Raw genomic sequence first — 22,873 nt, 5'->3', positions numbered from 1 at the left:
ACATGTATTATTAAGGCGTTATTATCTACTGCAACTCAGTCAACAAACCCCGGACTGTGTTTTGCAATGCTGGCGAATACATTTAATCACGATTTAGTGCAACCATGGTTCATGGTTCAGGGCTGGAGAAGCCATAGAATATCGGTACGCCTGCAGCTTGATTGACACCCCTGTCGTCCAATCAGTGCTATTTGTATTGCGATAGTACCCTGGAATTAGTTTTGTTGTAGCCAGTACTGACAAATATGTCGGCTTCTGGGAATCTCCTGACCACCAATATTATGGATATATGAGAAGATCACATCATTGTTTTGGGATTATATGCACCTGGTTTTCTTCTCTCTAGCTTCCGCATTGATGGAGCGGGCTGCAGACAGATGCTAGCTATTTTACAGAAGTTAAAAAACCAAGCAGCTTCCACCCCTAGCTAACAGTTAGTTAAGCTAAGCTGCGTGTAGTAAAATAACGTCAGACATATCGGTGTCTGGCTAGCTAGCCAAACAATTAACGTTATCTGTATTAGCTTGCCGCTTGTAGCCACAACAGCAAGACGTTACATCCTGCTGGCACCGCTGAATGAGTCCTATGAATAATACAGAATGTTGCTTTAAGGAATTGTTCTGCTGATCATAACCCCATGAGGAAATAACACGACCAAGACTGGCACGTCCCATTCGTCGTTTTTGGACCCAGAACAATTGTAAACCCCCTCACAGGTGAGGTGAATTGTTAGCCTGCTGCTAGCCAGGGCTAACCAGTGGAGACCCAAGTAACGTTAGCTTAAGGCTAGCTAATGTTATATGAAAAAGAAGCTCATACAGTAGCTAATGTTATACTGAGCCTTACCTTTATCAATTGCACTAACGTTAACTTTACTTATCGCCTAGCTAAATCACGAGTCGTCTTTGCTTTGGTGTAGCTAGCTAGCTAACGTGAATGCTCGTGTGGAATAACGTTATATTTCCCCCATTAGATAATTTTCATTTTCGTGCTGTTATTACTGTGACTAATTACCGCTAAAGTTAGTTCATGCATGTTAATATTAGCTAGCTACCGTTAACGTAACAACGGAATTTAAATTGTAGCCTAATTCTGCTCCTTATGTCAGATGTTTAACGTTATTATCGTCCTCACTATAACAGTTATACGTCCCCACCCCGGCTTCAATATTACTCACTGGCTAATGTGGGCTGGATGCCACTGCACGACAATTGTTATATATGTTATGAACGCCGATTTACAGAGTTCAGCCTATAATTATCAATAATGTTTGAACATGTAACGATACACTTGTTAATCAAAGCCGACCCTCCAAATTGTGAGATTTTCAATGTAGTTTGGCGTGACGTTCCGTGTTAATTGCATCGTGTCCACTAGCTGTCAAACCCAACGCTGCTGGGCTGTATCACTGAATCAAATAGGGGCTGCTTGTCACCTGGCTCAGCTGAATCTATAAAGCATCCTCTGCTTGCATTCGAGACATTCGTAGTCTGTTCAATTTAAACAACGCTGCACAATCACTAAAATGGCAATCCATAATTGGAGACTCGTGGTCAAGAAATTAGCTATGTTGTTCGCATAATTTTACCGGTTTGATGAATATACTGTACCGATGCTGTAACTGCTGTTACAGCGCGGCCGTGACTGCAGCAGGCCATACACACCCATGCTAGTGCTGGCAGTGCTGGATGTTCCTTTTAGATGTAAGAATGTGCTATTGTGTCTGGGGATTTTCTAGCATTTACTTCATTGTAGGGTTGATATTCTGCCCAATAGATTAAGCATGCACAGTTTTGATCAGATCATATGGAATTCATGGTTGAATGAACAACTAATCTCTTACTTCTTCATGGAGGTTGAGTAAATGCAAATGATGCGGTGCTTGTTCAGAATTCCTTTGCAGTGCAGATTTTATTGAATTAACACTTAAGATAAACCATATTTTTCTGTCTGTAGTCCCAGAATGTGATGGGCTGGGATTTATTTTCAAAGCAGATGTATCCCTTATTGTACAGGATTGTATGTTCAGTATTGAGCGTCATGCCACTTGGAGGTACCAGGTCCATTTGACAGTTATTAACCTTAATTTTACTTTAACATGTCACAACATGGTTGCTTGCCAAGTTAAATTTTGTTTAATAAACAAGAAGCAATATCTTGTATTCCTGCTAGTTTGCATGGCAGGGTGCATGTGTTTCTATCTAAACATTGAGCTTGTGTTCATTAAACATATTCAAAGTGTACATTTTCTTTGAAACCCTATTGAATTTTTTTTGGCTTGAACAGCCTACTTATTTAAGGTGATGATAAAACGTGGGAACAACATGACCTCAGACACTGCCTTTTCAGGATTGCATCACCAAGATTCTTTGCTCAAATCTCAGTGTATCAGCAATTGTGTGGTACATACAGTTGGAAATATAGACAAAATAGGCCAACATTGAAAGGAGATGTTTGGAAGTAGTCCATTACGTTCAACTTCTGGTATTGCTTTTTGGCCAGATGTTTTAACTGCTGCTTTCTTTGTGTTGGAATTTTAAACTCAGAATAATCCTACAGTGGCAGAAAAATCATGCCATGTAGTTAAGGGATTTATTTCTTTGCATGTCTCACTGTGAGCTAGGATTTTAAGAACATACATACTTTGTGCCCCGGGCTTACTGCCCCTTGTTAATTATGTCAGGGATGTTAATTAACCATGAACCGACAATAGGATTTTTGACTGATTTAATGCGAACAGTAAAACAGTTTAACACAATATTATGAATGAGTAATTTAAATAAAGTTTGTTGAATGGTAAAGAAAAATATTCTATTTCTTAACTGTTAGTTAACCTGTAAGCGAAGTTTGCAGTAGCAAGTTGCGTTTTAAAATATGTATTTATGTATGTATATTAATGGCGAGGTGAAAGCGGTCGCAGTGCTGATCAAACGGATTAAATCGCCCGTCCTACACGCAGAGCCTTATTCCAGGCAGACACACAGCTGACAAACTCGCAGCTAAGCTAATTGATGCTCCAACATACATTCCGCCGCAACAGGAGACAGCTGCAGACTTCTTCTTCTACAAGCAGGTCTTGTAGAGAAAAAAGTAGTTGCGTGTACTGTTGTAATGTGGACAGCAGGTACGAACTATTTCATGTTGTAGACTTTCTTTGAAGTGTAGGCTGACAGGCTGGGGTCTGTTTTGCCTATTATTACCCACATCTTGTAATTTGGACTGTATAAAATGATAGAATGAATAGAGTAGATAACAGGGAGCGTCACTCTTGTTAAAGGTACAATATGTAACCTTTCTGCATTAAAATGTCTAAAATAAACTATACCTATGTTATATATTTTGTTAAGTTGTGTACTTACACTATCCTGGGAATTTGGAATAGTCTATGGTCTCTGTAAACAGCATGGTCTTGTTAAGCAGACAAGTTGTGAGTGCTATGCTACAAATCAAAGGAGGGAGAGATGCTAGTAGTAGCTCTGCTGAGACTTCGGTCCTGCACATCATAAGTGTTTTTGTTGATGTACAACACATGTCCTATTAAATAGTTTCCTGCAGAGTAGTAGTAATACAAGCTTAGTGTGTACACTAAATACTACTAAAGGCTCTGACATACTTTCTGTGGATGGTCTCTTGCAGATGCACACGTTGTTCTATCCATACCGTTTATGGGTCTGTGTTGGTCTGGCCTTCCACGCAAATGCATTTTCTTAACCTCAATCACAATCTATTCCACTTGATGGCAGTTGGGAGTCTTTGTATTCCTTTTAAAGACGAATTATATAAATGTGGGTAACCTCTCTTCCAAGCAAGAATTAATTTGGTATTGTCTTTTTCTTTTTTTCTTCCACTCCTTGGTAAACCACCTAGACCAACTGGACCGCAGTGTGAAACAACTGTGGTGTTGGCTTGTGCCTACACTTCCCTTTTAATAAATTTCCGGTTCCAGTCTAATAAGGTTGGAACCGTAAATGCTGCCAAACTGCAGAAGTTGTGTTATTTGAGACCAGGTCACTCGGTGAGCAACTTGCCATCTTCCCCCATCTTAAAGACCGCGATTAATCAAATGTGCAATATTTAGTTGAATGTTTGGTTAAACATTTTTTATTCCTCTTTTTATTATATTTCCTGTTCTTTCATAAGAAAAACGCTGAAATAATGTTACTCTTAATTTCCAATGGTTGCGGAACGTCTGCGGATCCGCTCCGGAATGGCGGCGGAGTCAATATGTTTCCAAAAAGACTGTGTGTATTTCCACTGACTGCGGAACAGCAGCATTCCGACTTTGTCCCAGCCCCGGCAGTCCACAGCCCTCTGAAGCAGATAAGCAGAGCTTCTATTTTTACATTTGAGTAGTCTTATATTTAAAGAATTTTTTTTGTCCATCAGCATTCAGTTACTTCTGTGGACATTTTGGTCAGAGTGTAATAGTGCGTTCCCTTTGTACTAGAGATGTTCCGATACCAGTATCGGAAATGCCTCCGATACTGCCGAAAATGCTGGCATCGGTATCGGCGAGTACTGGAGTACAGGCACCGATCCGATACCACATAAACTATTAAAAATAGGAATCTATTTACTGGTTAGCTCCGTTAGCTCGGACACAGTTCTTCTTTGCCACTTTTAAAATAGTTGCGCTGCTGTTTTAGAGGGGCGAAGAAGAATTGATCGCCTAACGCCTCCTTAAAACAAGCTAGCATTAGCGCATCATGTCGGCAGTTTGGCAGTACTTTACCGTGGATGTTCCCACCGGTAAGACGGCAACATGCAACATATGCAAAGAAGCAATTTCAAGGGGTGGCACGAGTGTTGCAAATTTCAACAGCAGCAACTTAATTAAACATTTGAAGATGCGTCACGCTAAAGAGCACAACGAATTTACGAAAGCTACGGGGGAAAAAGGACGAACTGCAGCAGCAAACTCTGGAAACTGCCTTCCAGCGAAGAGATAAATTCCCCAAAGACAGCCAAAAAGCAACAACGATAACCAACAAAGTTTTGGAGTTTATTGTACTGGATTACCAACCCCTGTCTGTTGTAGAAAATGTAGGATTTCGCCGCTTAATGGAGCATTTGAAGCCAAGGTACGGTTTGCCAGGTTGTAATTATATCTCCGAAACTGTGCTACCCAAATTATACGAGACAGTTAGGGAACACATTTCGTGTATGCTTGGGCAAAGACGTGCATGCAGACAGCTTTACCACGGACATTTGGCGCTCCGACGTGTGCCCCATGTCTTTGCTAAGTTTAACGTCCCAGACAGAGAGTCAACATTTACCCCTCGAAGTGCGGAGCTGCACGCCACCGAGTTCCGAGGGTCCCATACTGGCACATTAATTGCCGAATCAATTAAGGGGGTTCTAGTAAAGTGGAAAATCACCAAGTCCAACGTTCATGTTGTTTTACATTTTTATACTGTTCTATTTAAAAATATATGGCTTCCATTTGCTGTATTAATTCATGTTTTAAAAAGTGTTAAACCTGAGCCAGGCCTTACCACAATGATAATATTATCACAGTCATTTTCTTTTTTTAAACACACTGGTATGGGTACTCGGTATCGGCCGATACCCACAGCACAAGTATCGGAATCGGTATCGGGAAGTAAAAAATGGTATCGGAACATCTCTACTTTGTACTCGCAACTGGGAATTTACAAGGTCAAAGTCAGAAACGCCCCCTGACCTCGTAGTTCTGAGCTTAAAACTCAGGCACCCACCGAATACCCCGAGCTAAAAATCCCACACAGCTGCTCCGTGCATCAGCAGTTGAAAAGCTGTGAAAGCTGTAGTAACATTCAGTTATATGTATTCTGTGTTATTTGTGTCTCACTAAATCAGTTGTACATGCAGCGCTGTCCATATTATATCCGTGGACAGTGTTGTCTAGACGACACTCCAGAATTTACAAGGACCCAACAGTTCTAGTAGTTTCCTCCAGAGCAAGCAACAGTGCGACAGTGGGCACAAACCTCGGACAGACCCAGGCTCTTGGTAGGCGGTGTCTGACGTGCCGGTTGGGGTTAAAATGAAGAGTGGAAATAACAAAAATAGAAAAAATAGTAGTTTGTAGCAGTTCTTTGTAGTAGTTCATGGCATAGCAGGGCACTGTGCGGCATTACAAGGCACAGCAGGACGTGGCAGGGCAGCAGAGTGTAGCAAGATGAACATGGCATCGCAGAACGTGTAGCGGGACCATGGCGACAGCTGCTACCATGATTTTGGAGCCTCTCTGATCCGAGGGAACATGCTGGGGGGAAAAAGAACATAAGGACTCCGGGGAGTGACTCCCCAGAGCTAGGTTAGTAACACGCATTTCTGGGACATGGATGCACATAAATGGAAAGATAGAAGATAGAGGAGAAAGGAGCTCAGTGTGTCAAAGGATGTCCCCAGCTGTCTAAAACTATTACAGCATAACTAGGAGAGACAGGGTAAAGAGAGAAGCCTGGTCGGGCTAGAACTCTCCCCAACCGGATCGGGCTGTATGCCAAGTCTCCCTTTAGTTTTATTATATTATTGATTATATGATAGATAGATCTGACAACTATGACGAGAAGCAGGTGGGCCGGGTTAGGCGGACGCTGCGACTCCTCACTCCCTAACAATATTCAATTCTATGCCCTAACTATAAGTTTTATCAAAAAGGACAGTCTTAAGCCTACTCTTAAATGTGGAGACGGTGTCTGCCTCCCGAACCCAAACTGGAACCTGGTTCCACGGGAGAGGAGCCTGATAGCTGAACGCTCTGGCTCCCGTTCTACTTTTAGAGACTCTAGGAACCACGAGTAACCCTGCATTCTGGGAGCGTAGTGCTCTTGTAGGGTTGTAAGGTACTATGAGCTCTTTAAGATAAGATGGTGCATGACCATGAAGAGCTTTGTAGGTGAGAAGAAGGATTTTAAATTTTATTCTAGATTTTACAGGAAGCTAATGCAGAGAAGCTAACGGGAGAGATGTGGTCTCTTTTCCTGGTTCCTTTCAGAACACGTGCTGCAGCATTCTGGATCAGCTGAAGAGTCTTTATGGACTTTTTCGAGCAGCCTGATAAAGAATTGCAGTAATCCAGCCTAGAAGTAACAAATGCATGGACTAGTTTTTCTGCATCATTTATAGACAGGATATTCTATATATAGACTGATTTTTGCAATATTTTGTAGGTGAAAAAAGGCGATCCTTGAAATTTGCTTTATGTGGGAATTAAAGGACATGTCTTGATCAAAGATAACTCCAAGATTCTTCACAGTGGTGCTGGAGGTCAGGGTGATGCCATCCAGAGTAACTATCTCTTTGGATAATGCGTCATGGAGGTGCTTGGGTCCCAGAGCAATAACTTCAGTTTTATTGGAAAATTACAGGTCATCCAGGTTTTAATATCCTGAAGGCACATTTGAAGTTTAGCTAACTGATTAGTTTCATCCGGCTTGATTGATAGATATAATTGAGTATCATCTGCATAACAATGAAAGTTTATGGAGTGCTTCCTGATAATATTGCCTAAAGGAAGCATATATAAAGTGAACAGGATTGGACTGTGCACAGATCCTTGTGGTACTCCATGACTAACTTTGGCGTGCACAGAGGATTCATTGTTAACATGAACAAACTGAGATCGATCTGATAAATAAGACTTAAACCAGCTTAGAGCAGTCCCTTTGATGCCAATTAAATGTTCCAATCTCTGTAATAAGATATGATGGTCAATGGTATCAAATGCAGCACTAAGAACTAATAACACAAGTACAGAGATACGTCCTTTGTCTGATGCAATTAGGAGGTCATTAGTAATTTTCACAAGTGCTGTCTCTGTGCTATGATGAACTCTAAATCCTGACTGAAAATCCTCAAACAAGCTGTTGTTATGCAGACAGTCACACAGCTGTTTGGCGACTGATTTCTCAAGAATCTTAGAGAGAAATGGAGGTTGGATATAGGTCTATAGTTGGCTAAAACATCTGGATCAAGGTTGGGCTTTTTCAGAAGAGGTTTAATTACAGCTACTTTAAAGTGCTGTGGTACATAGCCTGTTAATAAAGATAGATTGGTTATATCTAGTAGAAGTGTTGACTAATGGTAAAACTTCTTTAAGTACCCTAGTCGGGATGGGGTCTAAGAGGCAGGTTGATGGTTTAGATGAAGAAATAATTGAATTCAATTGACAAAGATCAAGGGAACCAAAGCAGTCTGAACATATATTTGGTTTTACAGCCGTTATTGAAGTTCCTGAGTTTAGAGATAAGTCAGTGCCAGTTAAAGGCAGGTCTTGGTGAATTTTGCTTCTAATAGTTATAATTTTATCATTGATGATGTCTGAGTGTGGCTCCCACTTCAGGTCCTGGGATATAGTGGATCCCAAAAACCTGAAGGATTCAACAGCAGACACACAGCTTTTGAGAATGGTGATGGGGGGAAGAGTGGGGGGTCTCTTTCTGAAATCCACGATCATCTCCACAGTCTTGAGCGTGTTGAGCTGAAGGTTGTTCTGACTGCACCAGTGAGCCAACTGATCCACCTCCCGTCTGTAGGCCGACTCATCACCGTCACGGATGAGGCCAATGACGGTTGTGTCGTCAGCAAACTTCAGGAGTTTAACAGATGGGTCTCCTGAGGTGCAGTCATTGGTGTAGAGGGAGAAAAGCAGTGGGGAGAGCACACACCCCTGGGGGGCGCCAGTGCTAATAGTCCGTGTGCTGGATGTGTTCCCCAGCCTCACCTGCTGCCTCCTGTCAGTCAGGAAGTTTGTGACCCACTGCCAAGTGGAGGCTGACACAGTGAGCTGGGAGAGTTTGGTGCTGAGGATGTCCGGGATGATGGTGTTGAACGCCGAGCTGAAGTCCACAAACAGGATCCTTGCATAAGCCCCTGGGGAGTCGAGGTGTTGCAGGATTTAATGCAGTTCCAAGTTGACTGCATCATCCACCGACCTTTTAGCCCTGTAGGCCAGTAGCCCTGTAACTGCAGGGCGTCCAGCAAGGGGACTATGATGTCCTTCAGGTGGGCTAACACCAGTCTTTCAAAGCACTTCATGACTACAGATGTCAGGGCGACAGGCCTGTAGTCATTTAGTCCAGAGATGGGTTTTTTGGGGACTGGGATGATTGTTGAGCGTTTGAAGCAGGAGGGAACTTCAGATAGCTCCAGAGATCTGTTGAAGATCTGAGTGAAGATGGGGGCCAGCTGGTCTGCACAGATTTTCAGGCAGGATGGTGACACACCGTCTGGGCCAGGAGCCTTTCTGGTTTTCTGCCTCTGGAAGAGCTGGCGCACATCCACTTCACAGATCGTGAGTGCAGGTGAGGGGACAGAGGGGGGTAGGTAACAGTGTGCAGGTGGGGGAAGGTGACTGACTGAAGTGTGAGTTGGTGAGTTGGTGTGGGGGAGGGGTGTGACTTTGGTCTTTTCAAACCTACAGTAGAAGCTGTTGAGCTCATCAGCCAGTTGTTGAGAACCAGCAGTGTTGGGGGATGGTCTCCTGTAGTTAGTGAGAGTCTGCAGGCCTCTCCACACTGACTGAGGATCGTTGTTTGAAAAGCTGTTTTCCAGCTTTTTAGCTGCTTATTTGCTTATTTGCTTTAATTTGCAAGTTTCAGTGTTATACCATGGAGCTAACCGTCTTTGTCAATTAACAGTTGATTGTTGTTCGCAGCGAGCCTGCTGCCCTATCAACAAAATGATCGATTTGGGAGGGACTGAAATTAGCATAGGAGTCCTCTGTTACTTTGTGACTTGATAAAGAATTAAATGCTAACGGAAGGGATCCTAAATTTAGTACCAGCACTACAGATAGACATCTTATAGAAGGTTTTTCCTAATGGCGTGTAATTCAGCAGTAAAACTCAAAAGTTATCAAACAGTGGTCAAAATAAAAAGGGATTCTCTGGGAACACTATTAAATGTTCAATTTCACACCATTACCAGAACAAGAACAAGGGTGTGCCTTAAAACGGTGAGTAGGGTTTGAACAATTGAGAGAAGCCAATAGAATCTAAAAGGTAGATAAACGCAGCCAACCTGGGGAGCGCACAAAAAGCTCCATGCGCCCGTGTATTTGTGCGCCCGTCGGACATCGCAAACCATCACCAATAAAAAAGGAACCTCACACAATAGTCTACATCAAACCGATCAAAAGTGACGAAAGGGGGAGTGGCTTCAGCATTGGGGGTAGGCCAAACCCTGACCAATCAAAAATAAACTCTTCTGTTTAGGGTATAGCTCCAATGAGCTTTTTGTCTGTTTCCCATGCTTCATATGTGTACCAAGTTTTGTTAGTGTATGTTAAACGTACTGCTGGGGCTCAATTTTTTTAAATTTTGTAGGGGATGATAGCAGGCCATTTTTGTGCGGCTATGCCCAAAACCCTTAAAATACACACATACATTTTCACCAGACTTGATGCACGCGTCATTTGGTGATTCTTTGAGTATTTTAAGCCGGTTGACAACAGGTCAATACAAACTATAAAAAATTTGTCTTCAAAAATGTAAAATTGCACGGACATAGAAAATTGACTAGCATCAAAAAGTACCGGGGGGAATGTTTATTATACATTATACATTATTTTGATCTTTACCCAGACCTTGTTTCTCTCATTGCTACTGTAGGTGCAGCACCCTGACCAACCATCAGACTGGATTCACTTCTTTTGTGACACAGGACCTGTTGAAGTTTATGTTCAGTACTGCCTCCTTGCTATATAGACAAAGCAATCCAAATCAACAATTGAGGAGGCCCCAGCACTGGATCCGGTTTTGGAGTTTGGAGAAGATACTTTTAACATGAAAAAAAATAAGGCTTTAGGAATTTCTATCTTCCACAGATAAAAGCCACAGTTTTTCAAATTTTCGTTGAGGTTTTGTAGAAGTTGCTCTGGAGAAGCTGTATCCTACAAAGGTTTGCTGTGGAAGCATGTTATCCAAGCCTCAGTGCTCTCTGCTGGGGAAGGAAGGAGAGGGAAGGCCCTAGAAGTCCCTGGAGAAGACGGCAAATTAGAAAACGGCCTGTAGCTGGAAGGCTGACAGTTACATAACTTACAGGCACAGCCATCCACTAACAGTTGAACAAGGAAACCAGTGGGGATACCGAGTTATTCTATTGGTTGCTATAGCTGGCTGATATATGAGATAATACCATTATCTATTCACACATAACCCCCAGTGCTCCAAATCAACACCATAATTTTAGCGCTTTCTCAAAAATTTAATTTACATAGATACTAATGGATGTTTGCCTGGATTTTCCCACAAATGTTTTGGAAAGAATCACACAACCACTTCTTGCATTTTGTCTTCCAATCACATCCCTGGTGCATCTGGCAGGTGAGGTGGTTTGAATCAGCCACCCGCGGGGTTTAGGGATGCCCCGACACAGGAAAACCAGGATCCTCCACTGGCCCGTTTACAGACTGCTGTTTCTAGTACAAGTTCTGGACTGAAGGCAAATTGTTTCCTTCTCTAGAAGAGTCCAAGGGGTTGTCACTTTTTATTTACCAGACTTTTTCTTATACTGCTACAACTGCCCAGACTGATGATCTCTGGGTGCTAAAAACTTTAAATTTTAATATTAATCTCCATACATTCTGCTGGCACATTTAGCTACAAACAAGTTCATTTCCCATTTTAGGTCTCGACCTGCATTTATTTTCAAGCTGTGAAAAGTCATTGTTCTTCAAGCTTTCCACTCCATTTCTTGCTGTTTCTTTTGCTCAATCTTGCATCTCCATCTCCTACCAAAACAGGCCTTCCTCTGCCAACTTTTATACCTCACTAAACTTCCATTCTTTGACCAATCAAATCAAACTGGATGAGGTCACATCCGGCGCAAGGTTCATCAATTTAGCTGAGGTTTTCTGTTTGTCAGATTACAATTTGATAAGACTTTTACAGCTCCAAATCACTAAGAAGCTACATTTTTGTGTTTACATTCAAAGGTCCAACTAGTTTTTTAAATCTCAATAACAGCAATGTTTTTTTGTATGTATATTATGTTTTTCTTCAAGCCTTTATTCACTTTGCAATATAAAAAGCAAACATCCTCTTTTTGGACTGATTTTACACAGTCAGTTTCTGTTGACTTGTAATTGACTGGCATGTTGGGTAGAACAGAGACAAGCTAGTGTTTATTTGCCTGCAGCTCTAAGAATAAGGTGTCCGGACACCTCCTCCTCTTTTGTCCTTCCCGCCTTCCCACCTGTTTTTTGGCTGACAGGAAAACAAGGTTTTCACAGCTGAGCGACTTGTAAGGTTCTTTTAATCTCCCACACAAACACACAGTAGATCAGGATCGACCTTTTAACCTAAGTAAGTAATTGCTCCTCCTTCCATCTTAGTGTGATGAAGCAGGGGAGTGTTTTCCTCTTTTCCACGTGAAAGAGGAAAACACTCCTCAATTATCCTTCCAGCTCTTGTATCTGTTCTTACCATTTTAACCTTTTTGCCAATCCATCAGTTCAAACCAAAAATTACAAATCCACCCAGTACACCACACGTAAAGAAATGTTTAACTCTGAACGATAAATTCCTCGTCATAGCAGTTGCTGGACACACACACACCACTACACATTAGAAGTGATGCCAGGTAGCAGCAGTAAGACTGGAGGGCGGGGTCCATCCTCATCGCCCCTCCCCCACATCGTGATCCCGCCCAGCAGACCCTTGAGACCCTCCCGCTACGTCCCGGTGTCGGCAGCCACTTTCTTCCTCGTTGGCTCCACCACGCTTTTCTTCTGCTTTACGTAAGTGGCAACAGTGCATTGTCATACACACATACAGACCTGATTATAAGTTGCAATGAACTATTTCATAAAATATTTCATAACAAGCTGATGACAGAGAGGGCCTTGTTCTTTGTACGTGGACAACTGAGTTTGCTTGATGATTTGACACAGGAGCTGTTTTCAGTGTTGCGCGTCCTTAACCCTTTCTGGTCAACAATCTTGTATAGGACAGCATATATGTTTTGTCATATTTAATATGTCTAGATCAATGCAGTGTGGAAGACTAACTTTTTGTTTTGTTTAGAAGCAGAAAGAAGCAATTTCATTTAGGTCTTCAGTGTGTTTGTAGACCTTCCTGAATCTTTTCAATCCAGCCTGTAACTGCATTGTCTAGTATTATAAATCCATAATCTTTAAGTCATAAATCACATTATGTAATGTTTTATATCTCCCCATCTCTTTAAGCTAGTGTTGTTCTGTTTGTTTAGCAGGAAACAGAAACAGGCCTTTTGAAAGAGGGCTCCCTTTTGATTGTAGACTTTCCAGAAGCTTTGTAATCCAGCCAGAAAGTATAGTTTATTTTCAGAGGCTTTGCACAATAATTCCAGAATGATATAACCACAACTGAATGGTTATTAATTCCTCTTTTTGCAAGAAGATCGTTTTACTGTTAGCCCCAAACATCTTGACTCCTAGAATTCAGTAGGGTGAGTTTGTCAACCAATCAGAGGTTGTCTTCCTGAAGAGATTGTCAATCTAAAATAGCTCTACTCTGTAATGATATAACAGCGTAAATGTTGTAAATGTTGTTTGTGTGTGTGTGTGTGTGTGTGTGGGGGGGGGGGGAGGTCATTGTGTAGGGCTGTCAATTCTGCTTTAGATTAGTGAGGAGAAAATAGGCCAACATCTGTCACTCCGACAAAAGCCCATGATTTAGTCTTTCACTGTCTGTTGGTGTTTGAGTCCTTGCAGTCACTCTCACACTTCTCTTATTTTCACACTAGTGAATTAATAATGTGTACACATGTAGTGTTTTAATAAAACACTACATGAAACAATTGAAAAATGAGGGAATAACACAGAAGAATAAAAAACAACTCTGTAATAGACCATTTGTAGACTATAAGCAGTAGTATGGTATTAATTCATTTTGCCTTGCAGTTTTGTCTTCCAAGGACACAGCCTCAATTTTATTTCAACTGAAGTGTGTCAGAATCTTTCTCTTGTTTTTACTCTGTTTCTCCATGTTTCAGGTGTCCATGGCTTTCAGAGCGTTTCTCAGTAGCTGTACCCATCTACAATGGAGTCATCTTCCTGTTTGTTTTGGCTAACTTCTGTATGGCCACATTCATGGACCCCGGCATCTTCCCTAGAGGTGGGCGCAAGGATGTTTGAATGCACTGTGATGTTGTGTATGTGTCACTAAATAGGCCCCAAAATACTGTCTGCAGTATGTTCATTGTTGTTGAAAAATGTCAAGTTTGCCTTTTGGCTTCATTTTCAAAGTGTAAACATGTTTGGCTTATCCACACTCAAAGACAATTTACAAGTTATGGCCTCAGAACTCTTTTTATTTTATTTTTATTTTTTTGTTAAGGCAGAAGTTAACAGTTTTCAATTTCATTTGGTTTGATTTTAAATAAGATCAGAGCTTAGAGCAGTCATATTAACTGATATACAATAATGGCTAATTAACTTATTGATTATACAGTTACTTGACTTGAGTTACCTGAGGATAGAATAAAGTAGGGTGTAAGTGTAAGACTAGAATCTGTTCATCAGATTTTGTGCTAATCAGTGCTTTTCTGTACGAATATGGAGCATGTAAACTGTCTTTCTGTGTTTACTCAGATTTATATTTGAAAACTTGACCGGCGAACTGACTGTCTAGCCCAGGCTAGTAGAGTCGACAGGAGACTTGCAAGTTGATTTCCTGAACCTAATGAACAAGAGCAACTCATAGCCACATGCCATTACTGTCTATTGTCAACCACAAAAATCACAACCAAGATTTGCAAAATAGACAATTTTGCAAACATTTTGCAAAGCTGGCAAAAAGGCAACTGGAGATGTCTGCGCCTTCTAGAAATATGTGTGTGTCTTTTATTTCCGCCCCTGCAGCTGAGGAGGACGAGGACAAAGAGGATGATTTTCGAGCTCCCCTCTACAAGACTGTGGAGATCAGAGGGATCCAGGTCAGAATGAAGTGGTGTTCGACCTGCCGCTTCTACAGGCCGCCACGGTGCTCCCACTGCTCCGTCTGTGACAACTGTGTCGAGGTGTGCTCACACTCACCCATTGACCTTTTACATTTAATAATGTAAACCGTCTCTAAATAATGATGTTTAAAAAGTACCATCATGCACATTTAGCCTGACATTTAACCTTAAAATTCGTAAAACCAATCCAGTTTAGATATGTTTAACAAAAATGCACAAACAGTATTTCTCCTGAAACATAGCTTTCCTTTAATGGTTTATGATGGTCCTCTTGTATTCTCTTCTGGTGGAGTTTATTTAACTCCAAACTATCCAAAAAGTCCGAACTATCCAAAAAATGCTTTGACACTAGAAACCAACCGGACCTTGGTTCAGTTTGATCCAGACCAAGACTTCCCTTTTTGATCGGACCAAAATTCAGCTGTATACTCAAGACAGTAGTTTGGGGGAGGTTTAAAACCAGTAATTTTGGTTTGGATCAAACTAAAAAGTCTGAACCAAATGAGGTAAGTGTGAAAGGCCCCTAAAGACCCAGACACACGAAACCAACATCGCAGAACTATTGGGGACGAAAACCACCTATTGTTTGCCTCACATCGCCCAGCAAAAAAAGTAGCACTTGAACACACCGCAGTGACTACAGACAACGGCAGACTAGCATCTAGGTAACTCTCTATGCCAGCAGGTGGCGATAATCTGTGTTTTTGTCATTCAACAAGGAAAGCCAGGTTTATGCAAACTGATGCTATAATACACACATGAAATGAGGCAGCGTTTGCCACATAAATCATGCTAATCAGTTGGTCTCCAGTTGCTTCATTACAAATGGCATGAAAATATTCTGACATCCACTAGTTTGCTGATTACAGCAAGCTGGTGGTCAGCCAGCGGCAGTGCGGCATCTACGGTCCCTCCGCCTCATTCCTTTCCACAGGGAGATTTGCAAGAAGGAGAGCGGACGCCCTCTCTCTAGCTGCCATCTGCTCTTTTCCTGGCAAAGAAGTCTCCCTGCGGTGGGAATAGGAGGGACTCAACAGCCCGCTACAACCACCTTACTAATGGATGGCTGCCTAGCTAGCTAACCTACTAATTCCACTATGCTATCATGCTACACTGTTTACAGAAAATGAGCTGCACAAAGATGTCACTCATTTGACAATGAAGCAATGTGGGCTAACACCAAGCAGGCTGCCCCTAATAATAATAATAATAATAATAATAATTAATAAAAAGAAACTGCTTGACCTACGGATTGTAGGGAGTTTTTCTTTTGTGTGAAACAGCAAAAAGCCATAGCATGACGTGTTGAGTTTATTTGTCTAACTTGATATCGCTACTCCTGTAATGTGACTATTGCGCATGCACACGTCACAATGTTGATGCAAAGCAGTAAATCATGCAGCCTTATACCACTCCATTAAAAACTCTTACAGTCTGTCCAACCTGCTTGAGACATCAATCACTTTCTTTGTGGTGAAGAGTCATTGGATGTCAGACAATGGTGCAGTAGTTAGCACTGTCGCCTCTCAACGGGTTTGAACCAGCTGGCCAGCTTGGGTCCTTCTGTTTGGAGTTTGCATGTTCATACTGTGTGTTCTCCTGCTTCTTTGTTGACACATTTATTTCCAAAAAGGAAAACACCTAAGCATGCTAACTTTCGCAGATGCCACAGAAATAACTGAAAGTCATACTTGACATGAACCTGTGGAGACATGACTGTAGCTTGTGTTGTGTGAAACATTCAAATGTATTTTAATGTTTACCACATAGCCTCTGCTAAAGTCAAACATCAAAATAAGTTTTTTTTAGTTCAGTTGTCTTTGTAATCATGCCACTTCACATGGTGTGTATGTAAATGAAAATTGTACCAGGAGGTATGTAATGTTCTTTTTGATAACTGTATGCATGTTGAACTGTGCAGACGAATACCTTTACTTTATTCTTATCACAGTGTTTTTAACCCTCGTAATGTAGGACTTCGACCACCACTGTCCTTGGGTGAACAACTGCATCGGCAGGAGGAACTACCGCTACTTCTTCCTCTTCCTTCTGTCTCTGACAGCTCACATCATGGCCGTGTTTGGCTTTGGCCTACTCTTTATCCTCTACCATCGCCAAAACATTGACCGCTTGCACGCCATCGTCACGTATCCTTTAAGGATCTTCCCATGTATTTTTGTCCTATCCGTTTTGTGATTGCAATTCTGTTCAGTTACAGTAGTGTCCACGAGTGATCCCCAAATGAAGCTCCATGAACCATTAGTTGTATTTGTTAACCCCACTAGGTGACACCCTTGGTTTAAAGAAAAAGGCCTAAGGAATGGAAATACAGGTGTTTCTTTAATCCTTTCTTGAAAGAGAGCGCCATCTATTTGGCTCATAAAATAAAAAGAATGCTTCACAAAGCTTTATTTGTAATACTAGTGTCACTAGTGTCCCCCTCAGCAATGACTAAAGTTCCTCCTTGGCTTCATTTCCATGATCAATTTTAATTATTTTGATGACTCATGTTTCTTAACATAGCTACCATCAGATCAAGCAGACTATTTATGCACAAGATATATAATACTGCCATGAAATCTATTCTCGGTGGGCCTTCTTGAATCTGTTTTAATCTGGTCTTTAAAGATATTCCTTGACCCTCTGTGCTCTCAGGCTAGGTGTAATGTGTGTTGCAGGCCTGTTCTTTATCCCTGTTGCTGGCCTTACTGGTTTCCACATAGTGCTTGTGGCCAGAGGCAGGACTACCAATGAACAGGTGGGAAACTGTTTTACTACATATGCACCAGTGTAAAGTAAAATAATTGAGTCACGGAAATCCTGATATTTGAAAAAAGTACAGTAGGAGATCTTACAAACAGGGTATTTAAGTGGAATAAATGTGGACTACTTTGGAAAGATGCAAAACTAGAAAATACACTTTTTCAGTCTGGCATAATGCACACATAATTTCACAGCAGCCTCTCAAACCAAGTGCTGTTAAAATACCATTTAAATCTATTGATTTATAGATGACTAAGTGCCAGGAAAACCACACTTTTCTGCTGCCAGGAGGTGGGGTTTGGCCTCAAATGGCCCTTCCTCTCTACCTACAAATACTAGAAAGATTTTATTATCAGTGACATTATTTAAAACTTATTTAATAAGAGTCCATGCCTTAAATCAAACTGTCTTCATTTTAAAGGAGAATTCCGATTGATTATTGAACACGCAGCTCTGTTGTTTGTAAATTTGGAGTGCTGTCCAGAGCGAGACAAATGAAAACAATCTGTCTACACCGAGTTATCCTCCTGCTATATTTTGCATGCAGCCCGCTTAAACAGGGCAAGTTTTAAACTTATTTTTAGCCTCTAAAGATGCTTAAAAGGTCTTTACAAGTGTCTAGCCGTGTGCAGTTATTCCTTACGAGGGAACATTGCGTATTTGACTGCAGTAGATGTGACAGAAAGGCATACAAGTTTTGTTAATTCAGCCAGTGCACATACTTCTTGTTATTTACTGTTTTCCACACTTGTCAATTGTCGAGTTCATACAATCCAAAATTTATTTTTTCCACAAAAAATGATTTGCTGTGGTTATGTCCATAGTAATTACTTTGTAGCAACAGGCTGTAACCTGACACCACAGCTGAGCCAGCAGAACTGCAGTTCAAGAGTTCAAGAGCATGGTAACTAGCAACAGTGCAGACTCACACTGTCAGCAGAGAGAGAGAGACGGAAGACGAAGATTTGGGATAACAACATTGTGTCAGTGTTTTTAGAATATCAGCTCAGATAAATAAGTAAGAAGGAGAAATAACATTGTAGTCCAACTGAATAGCCAAACAGTAACACTGAGGATGCATTTGTCAATCATAATCAGTGTTGGAGTACAAAAGTAAGGCAATTGCATTAATCTATTCAAAATCTAGCAGGAGAATAACTTGGTGTTGACAGCACCAATTGTTTTCATTTGTCTCCCTACTGACAGCACTCCAAATTTCCAAACAACAGAGCTATGTGTTGAAATCAACCAGAATTCTTCTTTTTAAAGTGGTGACATGTTTAAAAACTTTTATTTTTAATCAATCGTCTTTCTCAACTTTTGAATGCTTATGTTGGTGTTTCTTTTTTATTTATTTCTCCAGGTAACAGGCAAGTTCCGAGGAGGTGTTAACCCTTTCACCAATGGCTGTTGGAAGAATGTCTCTCATGTCCTCTGCAGCTCACAGGCACCCAGGTGCATTTTTTTCTTTTTCTTTTTTTCTAACTACTATCTCTGGTCAACTATTTATAAGCATTACACAGCATTGCAAAGGCATGTCTCCACCCGGTGTATACTGATTAATGTGGCTTAGTATACAGTATATTGCTAAACAAAATAACAGACAAAAAACATCCAAATGTTAATTCCAGATCTGGACACAGCCTACAGTGGTGCTCAAAAGTTTACATACACATGCTTAAGTTGACTAAAAAGAGGAATAAAAAAATCATGTTTTGGAAATTTATTTTAATACCTAAATTAAAAAATGAGGTAAAATCCAACCTTTAAGGACACCAATTTTCTTTGTGAATGAATAACGTATTGTAAATAAATAAATGTTCTTATTTAAAATACAGGGGTCATAAGTATACATACCCCTATGTTAAATTCCCATAGAGGCAGGCAGATTTTTATTATTAAAGGCCAGTTATTTCCTGGATTCAGGATATTATGCATCCTGATAAAGTTCCCTTGGCCTTTAGAATTAAAATAGCCCACATCCTCACATACTCTTCACCATGCTTAGAGATAGGCATGGTTTTATTTCAGTTAGACTAATACCTGGTTTGATTTGCATTGAGAGATGATTTTATAGAAGTATCCCATGCCTATCTCTAAGCATGGTGAAGAGTATGTGAGGATGTGGGGCTATTTTAATTCTAAAGGCCAAGGGAACTTTATCAGGATGCATAATATCCTGAATCCAGGAAATAACTGGCCTTTAATAATAAAAATCTGCCTGCCTCTATGGGAATTTAACATAGGGGTATGTATACTTATGACCCCTGTATTTTAAATAAGAACATTTATTTATTTACAATACGTTATTCATTCACAAAGAAAATTGGTGTCCTTAAAGGTTGGATTTTACCTCATTTTTTAATTTAGGTATTAAAATAAATTTCCAAAACATGATTTTTTTATTCCTCTTTTTAGTCAACTTAAGCATGTGTATGTAAACTTTTGAGCACCACTGTAAGATGTGGATAGTCACTGTCTCTGTGCTCTTTGCAGGTATTTGGGCAGAAAGAAGTGTGTGCAGAGTGTGTGTGTGCAGCCTCCCTTTCTGCGACCACAGCTGACAGAGGCCCAGCTGGCAGCAAAGATCCTGGACAACGGTATACAGGGAGACCTGCACCGGGTAAGAACAGAAAGATGGGTGCTCATAGTGCCATAAACACTGAATAACTTACCACAGGTAGTATGCGTCTGCTAGGAAATAGGACGGTTGAGTTTGACAATTTATTTTGTTTGGCCTTGGGTCAAAACACTGGACTTTAAAAGGATTGATTTGTATGGGATACAGAGTTAATTGAAAAGTTGACTGGTATTCTTCTAATTTGTCATTTTTATCTATCTATCACCCTCTGTAACTAACTAGTTGTTGTTCCACCCTGGGCCTCCATAACTCTGGGCCTCCATTACAATACTCTTTGACATTGAATCTCCAGGTCTCTGCAACTATACTGAATGAAGACCCTTCTTCTGAAAGATACAACTCATTCGTTGTTTTGATGATAGTGGTGAAGAGCACTATAATATACACATAATAATGGCACATAATTTCCATGTAAGGAAGTGTCTCCATGTTTCTCCAATCATTTAGTCAGGTTTTTCTGTCACCGAGACTAGATGTCACCAGATGCATACATTGTATATGAAGTGATAACAACACATCTATTTCAGGCATGAGAAAGTGATTCTTTGACTTTTTATCTCTCTTCTACCCAGTCCAAGTCCAGTCTAGAGATGATGGAGAGCCAGTCGTGCGACGCTGAGCCTCCTCCTCCTCCCAAGCCAGAGCTCCGCTACCCTGGAATCACCAGAGGAAACACAGAGGGTAATGCTTTCTAACTTCCTGCTACAACTCTGACTTTCACCAGCCATCTGCACATGGACCTTTTCTCAACTTTAAACATTAATATGATTCTGTGTTGATTTCACAATTTTTTAAAAATATTCTTGTCTTCCCACTCTCCTGCAGAGTGCAGTCTACTGAACAAAGCCCCTCCCACCCCCATAATGTACAAATACAGGCCCACCTACAGCCCCGGCAAGAACCACACAGCGCTCACACATGCCTACGCCAACCAGGTAATGCACACATAAACACACAGAGACATGAGACAGCCAGATGATATACAAGGACAGTTAGAGAGGTCAATTTTTTAGCCAGATATCACGAATTACAAATTTGCCTTGAGTTGCTTTACAATCTGTACAGCATACACCCTCTGTCCTTAGACCCTTGCAGGGGGAAAAGGAGGAGATAGAGAAACTTTTACTCTAGAGCAGGCGTTGGGGTTAAGCCTCAAAGGGGTGATAGCGAGATGAGTTCCAGAATGTATAAAATCATTTTTTAAAATAATTATAAAATCTATATTTTACCCATAATTGTATGAGCCAAGTGGTAGTTATTATTGCTAGCCTTGCTCACATCAATAGGTTTGACCTCAAGCACCTTGTTCACCAAGTTTTATTTTGCACTTTAAAATACAACGTTTTTGGTTGTTAGCCTAACACTGAAAATTAGCCTATCAAAGTGCTGTATTATTAGTGTGTGTGCACGCCAACCCTTGTGCTTCAACCACCTCTGGGGATAGTGGGGATCTCTGGTGTTGGTATTTTAGGCCCGCAGGCTACAAACTTTGAGAACCTCTGATCTAGCGTTATTGTTACTTTACTGTTACTATTTCAAAGCGAGCCAGTGACAAGCATTTCAGTTTTATCCTTCATAGCCATCTTACTGTACCTGCCATTTTAAAGAAAATCTTAAAAATTAGGGGCAGACCCTGAGACTCTTTTAATTTACCTAGTTGCGTTCCAATGTCCTGCAGGCCCGCTTAAAGGAGAATTCTAATCGATTCCAACACGTAGCTCTGTTTGGAAATTCGGAGTGCTGTCAGTAGAGAGAAAAACAATAACAATCAGTGATGCCCACCATGTTATCTCCTGCAAGAGTTAGCACCCAACAGGTTTAAACAGGGCAAGTTTTAAACATGTTTTTAGCCTCTTAACATGTTCAAAATGTCATTAAAAATGCCTATACATGTGTAGTGATTCTTTCTGAGTGAACACAGTGAATCTGACTGCGGTAGATGTGAAAGAAATGCAGTAAGGTTGAATGACAATATTCAGATTAAAGAAAACGTTGACGTGAGACTGTCAGACGTGAGAGGACAAATGAGGAATTGCCGAGAGTTGTGGAAGTCTCCTGGTGAGTTGCTATCATTTAGCAACGCAGTAGTGCATACAATAATAACTTTTCTTTTTACTGTCAGTGAATAGCACAGAGTCAACATTTTCTTTAATCTAGTGACAGTGATCACGTCGTTTGTTCAGGTACTAACGACAAGTACTGCTAAACTTATCTAGCTAGATCTAGGCATAGAAGGCAAGATGATCCCTATTTAAATCTTTGCCCCGACTTTAACACATTTCTGATTAGATAGCCTACGTAGCCTACTACCTGCAGTAACACCATATTTGCCTAGTGTTATTTCTAAACGTTTACTTCTTTCTCCGGGTGAAAACGCTGTCACGTCGCTGCCACTGTGTTTAGCAGGTTCTTGTGTCTGTGGTGCCGAAACTGCGATGGAGAGCTTGTGCTGAAGGGGAGTGAGTGCGTTTCTAGCTGCTGGTCGGGGAGCTCGCCGCGCAACCAGTATTACAGTGTACCCCTACGGTTGGTTTATGCCTG

At 41.0% G+C, this 22,873-nt stretch overlaps 1 protein-coding gene and 1 long non-coding RNA gene across 5 annotated transcripts in view; one reads left to right on the top strand and one right to left on the bottom strand.

Annotated features, from left to right (window-relative positions):
- Positions 1-125: 125 nt before the first annotated feature.
- The window catches only part of LOC116694647 (palmitoyltransferase ZDHHC5), a 40,065-nt gene continuing 17,317 nt past the window's right edge, over positions 126-22,873 (top strand). For 3 of the 4 annotated variants that reach the window (XR_004333243.1, XM_032524460.1, XM_032524452.1), the window contains exons 1-9: positions 12,564-12,727; positions 13,963-14,084; positions 14,831-14,988; positions 16,903-17,075; positions 17,584-17,686; positions 19,055-19,146; positions 20,188-20,314; positions 20,905-21,013; positions 21,158-21,267. Coding sequence is in view for 3 of the 4 variants with exons in the window: in XM_032524460.1 (XP_032380351.1) it covers positions 12,564-12,727; positions 13,963-14,084; positions 14,831-14,988; positions 16,903-17,075; positions 17,584-17,686; positions 19,055-19,146; positions 20,188-20,314; positions 20,905-21,013; positions 21,158-21,267 (1,158 nt within the window). In the remaining variant the exon portion in view is untranslated. Of the gene's footprint in view, positions 717-10,598; positions 12,728-13,962; positions 14,085-14,830; positions 14,989-16,902; positions 17,076-17,583; positions 17,687-19,054; positions 19,147-20,187; positions 20,315-20,904; positions 21,014-21,157; positions 21,268-22,873 lie in introns of those variants that run through there. The other variant, XM_032524444.1, reaches the window with a different exon arrangement.
- Positions 503-18,613, bottom strand: LOC116694817 (uncharacterized). The gene is made up of 3 exons (XR_004333274.1): positions 18,523-18,613; positions 4,903-4,905; positions 503-514 (listed from the first exon to the last, which is right to left on the bottom strand). It is a non-coding gene; the product is annotated as an uncharacterized LOC116694817 (long non-coding RNA).

The sequence above is a fragment of the Etheostoma spectabile genome, chromosome 2 (genome assembly GCF_008692095.1).
Source record: "Etheostoma spectabile isolate EspeVRDwgs_2016 chromosome 2, UIUC_Espe_1.0, whole genome shotgun sequence".
In the NCBI taxonomy this organism is placed as follows: Eukaryota; Metazoa; Chordata; class Actinopteri; order Perciformes; family Percidae; genus Etheostoma; species Etheostoma spectabile.
The sequence above is the reverse complement of the archived record's forward strand: the minus strand, read 5'-3'. Positions and strand labels throughout refer to the sequence as shown.